The 6,000-nt window shown below is 37.8% G+C and overlaps 1 protein-coding gene across 5 annotated transcripts in view; it reads left to right on the top strand.

Moving 5' to 3' along the window:
* Positions 1 to 4,219, top strand: part of RESF1 (retroelement silencing factor 1) — a 28,374-nt gene extending 24,155 nt beyond the window's left edge. For 4 of the 5 annotated variants that reach the window (XM_044775302.2, XM_044775303.2, XM_044775305.2 and 1 more), the window contains 2 exons: positions 933 to 1,016; positions 3,461 to 4,219. In XM_044775302.2, coding sequence (XP_044631237.2) covers positions 933 to 1,016; positions 3,461 to 3,627 — 251 coding nt within the window. In that variant the 3' untranslated portion in view covers positions 3,628 to 4,219. The remainder of the gene's footprint in view (positions 1 to 932; positions 1,017 to 3,460) is intronic. The other variant, XM_044775306.2, reaches the window with a different exon arrangement.
* Positions 4,220 to 6,000: the final 1,781 nt, after the last annotated feature.

Below are 6,000 nucleotides of genomic sequence, written 5' to 3' on the forward strand. Positions count from 1 at the left end.
CCTTTGGGCTTGGAATTTCAAAGCCCTGTGAATTTGAAATTGTGATCTAAACGTTAGGACATATATAATTATTTTTAGTGAAATCTTTTGATACATATGGAAATGGTTTTAAGCTATTGTCGTCTTTGAAGCATTTGGTGCCTGTGTTATCAGTAAAGTTAAACTGGTAACGTCTAGTCTAATCTTGAAATGAGAGGACCGCTGAACCAGTACTGTCCAATGTTGAGTCATCAAACCCAGAAGAGCAGACATCATTATTGGTTAGCTGAATGACAGAATTCTCAATGTAGTGCAGGAAGGAAGAAGAAAATTTAGATGACTAATATTTGCTGCAGTAAGGAAACATTTAGGGGTTGTAGATATTATATTTAAAACATTGTGTTGAGAAACCCAGTTTGGAAAACGAAAGGATTTGAATGGAAATCGTAGTTTCTCCTGTGCTGTTCAGATGGTATCTGTTGAACGTAAATATGGTACATTTTCTTGGAAGGTGATAAGGATATAATTAAATAGAGTGTAAAATTCATTTTGTAAAGTATTGGTGATTACACTTCGTCCTTTTAACTAGATGCTTAGAATTTGAGGCATGGGTGTAACGGGAACATTGGAAATGGTTGGGGGCTGTGTGAATGACAACTGCTATCAGATGTGCCGTTAAATACCTTAAGATGTGTTGGTCTTCAGCCCAAGTGTGAGAAGCATGATTATATAGTGAAAGTAAACTTTTAAAGAATTCATTTTTCAACTGTGAGATATTCAGGCATGTCAACTGGAAGAAAATGTTTTTCCGGGCTCTTTTTAGAGTTATGTTATATGTGAATATATCTGATGCCTTCTAAAATCTCTTTTAAGCTCACATGATTTTCCTTCATTATAGTACTAAAAGAGATGAATAGCAGTATCTAGAGATCTGAAAATAAATGTTTAAATAGTTTCAGGAATAAAAAGTACGAAAGAAGATTGGTTAAAATGTGTAACTGAGGAGAAAAGGATGCCGGAAGCCAGCCAAGAAATAGGTAAAATCACTGTTTAAATTTTTATTTTACTTATCTGGCACTCTGTGGTGTATAAGCTGGATTAATAGTTATGAAACTATTGTGAAGTTTGGTTTTCAACCCACATTCTTTTTTAAATGATTCAGTGTTTGTGTCTATGAGTGGTCGGAAGACATTTTCTTATTTTTTCTGTCATGCTGTGGAGAAGGAAGCAATGATCTATTTCCTTTTTACGAAAAAGTAGTTCTCAGCACAATGTATTAGCTAAGAGTTTGGCATACTTTTTCTGTGTAGAACTTACAGTAAATATTAAGTTTCACAGATCATAAGGTCTCTTTCCTACTCGGCTCTGATGTTGTCGTGAGAAAATGGCCGTAGAATAATTAATGAATGAGTATGGGCCATGTTTTAATTAAACTTTATTTACCAAAACTGGCTAAAGGCTGGGCTTGGCCTGCAGGCCATACCCTGTTTGCCAACTCCTAGATTAAATGATTTGCAAGCTAATTCATTTAATTCTCAAAACCAGGTAGACAGGAATATTCTCATTTTATCAATGAGAGGTTAGATCATTTGACTAAAGTTACATGGCTAGGAACTTGAACCAGGTCCCATCTCTTCCAAGTTCAAGTATGGAATTTAAGTTATTTTGATGATGAGAGACTGATGCTCCTATTTAAAATTATTTTTGCAGGGGAGGGATTTGGGCTCAGGGCCAACTAGAAAAACCAGAGTTTTCAGTATCTGATTTAATTAGTGAAGTGAATGTACTTTGTTCTTAGGGTTTTTCATTGAACTAGTAGCTAGGGTTTGGCAGTTTTACCTTAGTTTTGGTTAATTGAATATACAAAGACAAGGGTTTAGAGTCACTTGAAAATGGAAAGAAGTGGAATTTCACCATGAGCAATTAATATAAAGAGAAGCACCTTTTTAAAAAGAGAGGAAGTGTGACAGAGGTTGAGAAAAGAGCTTAAAACAAATATACATAAGTAGGCATGTGGAAATTGAGTCATGCATATAGGAGAAAACTTAAGTTGAATCAGTGACTCAAAGAAAGAAGGAAAACACTGAAAGAGGAGAAAATGAATTGGTGAGAGGTCTGAGAGTAGGGAAAAACTCTTCTAAAGTTGCAAACCAGGAAGTCAAAAATGAGAAAGATGGAAATGGGCGTGGAAATTGGGGCAAGAAAAGCCTTTGGGAATAGGAGAGAACTAAGTGTTGTCTCGAGAGAAAGGGAGAAGCATAATTGGAATCTGAGTCTGAAAATAGTGAGAAGACAGATGCATACGCATTGACCAAAGAAGCTCAGAGATAAACGTGAGCTAAAGGACAGATATAAAGAGCCACAAACAGGATGAGCAATAAACGATGAAGGTAGGACATCAGTACTCCGAATCATGAAAAAAGCACAAACCAGGGCACACACACAATAAGATCTGCAGCAGGGTGAGAGAAAAGCCAACTTAGAAGTCACAGAGCTCTGCGAAAAGTCTGATGGGACTCGGGAACAGTGAAAGATGAAACATACCAAGATGAAGAGGCTGGAGAACGTGGACCAGCCTGAAGTGAGACAGAAACAAATGTCAGGAGCTCCCACGCAGCTATGAAGAAATGCTTTAGATAAGGACACATCTAAATTTGGTCACAAAGGTTGGAATGTGGATGGAGCCAGTTGTGAAACTGTCAGAAGAGGCAATAACAATCCAGTGGAAAGCGACTCGGAGACCCACCTCAGGCATCAGTGTTAGTGACATGAAGGAAAGCTAATGACAGAAGAACTTGAAACAAATAAAAGAACTAAGAGGACAGAATCCTTGGCCCATCCAGGCAGAAAGAGGTGAAACAAGACTGTTATCCAGAACAGAATGACTAGAGCAGGAATGAAAAGTCAGGGAATTCTGAGTAGGGGAAACAGCTACTGAGATCAAGAGGCGTATCTTGAAATGCACAGAAGTAGGAAAAGCTGGGATCATCAAAAAAAAGGGTGGTGAAGCTAATGCAACAATGAAATGGTCTAACGAAACAGAAATGTACAGGTATGTCTGAGAATACCGAATGCATAGCAGGGCCAGAACATTGAGACAGTCCTTTCCACTCACTGTTTGGAACTGGCTGGTGTTTGTGCTCTTTATATTGGTAGTTTAGATAGCTGTTAAGAAGGTCACATTTACTATAGTATGCAAAGTAAGAGATTCCATTGAGCAAGAGTAAAGGCTGAGCAGAACAGCTCTGGACAGTGAAGAGAAGGATGAGAGTAGAAAACAGCCCTCAAAGGAGAGGCAAGGTGTCCTGTGTGTATAATTCATAATTCTACAGGTAAAGCGCCATAGTTGGCGCTCAGATTTCTAACTTCTGGCCCTGTTTTATCCCAGAGAAGAATGCGTGTTTTCCCTCTCAATTTTGATTGGTTGTATATTGGTCACTACATTAATTAAGAGTAATAAATAAAATTTCTGTTTCCTTAGATGGTAATATTTTGGCTAATTCAAGAGTCTCCAAGAGAAGCTTCAGTGCAGATGGAATAGAGACACTACAAAACCCAGTAAAAGATTCAAAAGCAATGTTTCAAACCTACAAAAAGATGTACCTGGAGAAGAGAAGCAGAAGCCTTTGTAGCAGTCCTGTAAAATAATTTTGAGACTTTAATTCTTCTGATGGTTCTGTAATTGCCCCAGAAAATTTCTGTCGTCTTGCGTTCGGAATACTCTGCTGGAAATACGCAGCATTGCCACGCTGAAATTTCTCAGAGAGCTTGGTTACCACTTAGGTTATGTATATCATTGAAATTACTTAATAAAAATGGCTTGAGAACCTTATTTGTGGGTAGCAGACATACAAAATAGATGGCATTTGTCAGGGAAACCATAAGGTATTGTATTTTGACATTATTGAACCAAGTTTACGATTTTAAAATGAGTTCTTATACAATTCTTATTTTGAAATGCGAACTGTCCATCCCTAGGGAGGCGTGTTCCTCAGTTAAGGACTTGTTTGTGTTAGCTGGGACTGTAAATGGATTTTTTTTTCTAGAACTTATTAGCAAAACTTATTTTCAAAAATGCTCACTGTGAATGTCAAAGTATATTCGTATGTATTTTATACCTGATTGTAAACTTTTTGTCAGAAGTCTTGTTCTATACTTGTTAAACTGAACACAATTTTTGGATAACATTTAAACATTACTTTTCATACTTGAAATAAACATTTATTTTTTAACAAATATATTTGAAATAGTAATGCTTTGATTTGTGTTTGATTTCCTACCCTCACAACAGGGTGTATTTTAGAAAGGTGTTTTTAAAAGGAGAAGTGTTAATTAAGCTGTCCCAAAAATTTTAGTAGGTTCAGGAAATTGCAAGAAAGCAGTGAAGGCAAAATATAATTCTTCACATGTATCTCAGTTTTACTGGATGACCACTACAAAAGTGTTGGTTATTTTCATAAATTCTTGTTAAAGATTTTATTTTTCCTTTTTCTCCCAAATCCCCCCGGTACATAGTTGTGTCTTTTTTAGTTGTGGGTCCTTCTAGTTTGTGGCATGAGGGACCCTGCCTCAGCGTGGTTTAATGAGCAGTGCCATGTCCGTGCCCAGGATTTGAACTGGCGAAACCCCGGGCTCCTAAAGCAGAGTGCGCGAACTCAACCACTTGGCCACAGGTCCGGCCCCCATAAATTCTTAATGCTATACATGTATAGTTCGTATTCATTTAAAAACTACATTTCTGGGAGTAGGGAGAAATGGAGCATTGTTTAATGGGTATATAGTTTGTTTTGCTCATATGAATATTCCTAACGCTACTGAACTGTACCCTCAACCCTTAAGATGGTAACTTTCGTGTGTATTTTATCACAAGTTTAGAAAATGTATTCTGAAGACTTTGGAGGACTGAGCTTCTCACAAACTTGGGCAACGTGCTTCCGTAGGAAAAGCAGCTCTGCCCATCCTGAGTATTTGATCGTTTAATGTCAATGAAAGATTCAGTTAGAAAAGCAATGATCAGTCAAACTGCTGGCACCTTAGCACCAGTCAAGACAATAGCTCCAAAGTGTATTAGTAATCATTATATTGGTCATTGTATTCGTTACTGCTGGGAACTCTCAGAACTTTCTTTGAAAGTCTCAATGTCTCTGGTAAAGCACTGAGAGTTGTTAAATCTCAGCCCTTGAGTACACATCTTTTAAGTCTCCTAAGTGATGAAATAGCAAGTACCCGTGAAGAACGGTGCACGTTGCAGAAGAATTCGAAGCAGGGATACAGGAGCAATGATGCTGTGTGGCCATTGAGGAAAAGCATGTAATTTTTTGACTTGTAAACTGAACTAATTTCATGGAACATCGTTTTTACTTGAAGCAATCGTTGACAGACATTTTTCTCAAGCCACGTCAGCCTAGCATTCCAAGGAAAATAAAAATAATTTGTTGCCAATAATAAAATGTGAGCTTTCCAAGAAAAATTAGGATTTTGGAAAACTTATGTCTGAGACCCTGGGCTTCATAGCATCCCACTACCTAGACCTCTGATCAGCTCAATGAGAATATGAAGGAATGTAATTATTATCATTAGTTTTTAAGGTATGCCTTTTCTTCTTTGGTGAGGAAGATTGGCCCTGAGTTAACATCTGTTGTCAATCTGCCTCTTTTTTTTTCTCCTCAAAGTCCCAGTACATAGTGTGTATCCTAGTTTTGAGTCATTCTAGTTCTTCTCTGTGGGATGCTGCCACAACCTGGCTTGATGAGCAGTGTGTACGTCCGTGCCCAAGTTGTGAACCAACAAACCCTGGGCTGCTGCAGCGGAGCACGCAAACTTAACCACTCGGCCACAGGGCCAGGCCCAGGAATGTAATTGTTTTTTGGTGTGTGTTAAAATGTGTTACTATTTGGAGGATCTGCATGATTTAGTGAAGCAATATTTTCTGGTAACCAATGCAAGGTGATAAGAGAGGTCCATGCTGAATACCAGGCAAACTGATGGATTTTAATAAAACAATGAAAAGTTGCTTGTGGT

This window comes from Equus asinus, chromosome 22 (assembly GCF_041296235.1).
Source record: "Equus asinus isolate D_3611 breed Donkey chromosome 22, EquAss-T2T_v2, whole genome shotgun sequence".
Lineage (NCBI taxonomy): Eukaryota > Metazoa > Chordata > Mammalia > Perissodactyla > Equidae > Equus > Equus asinus.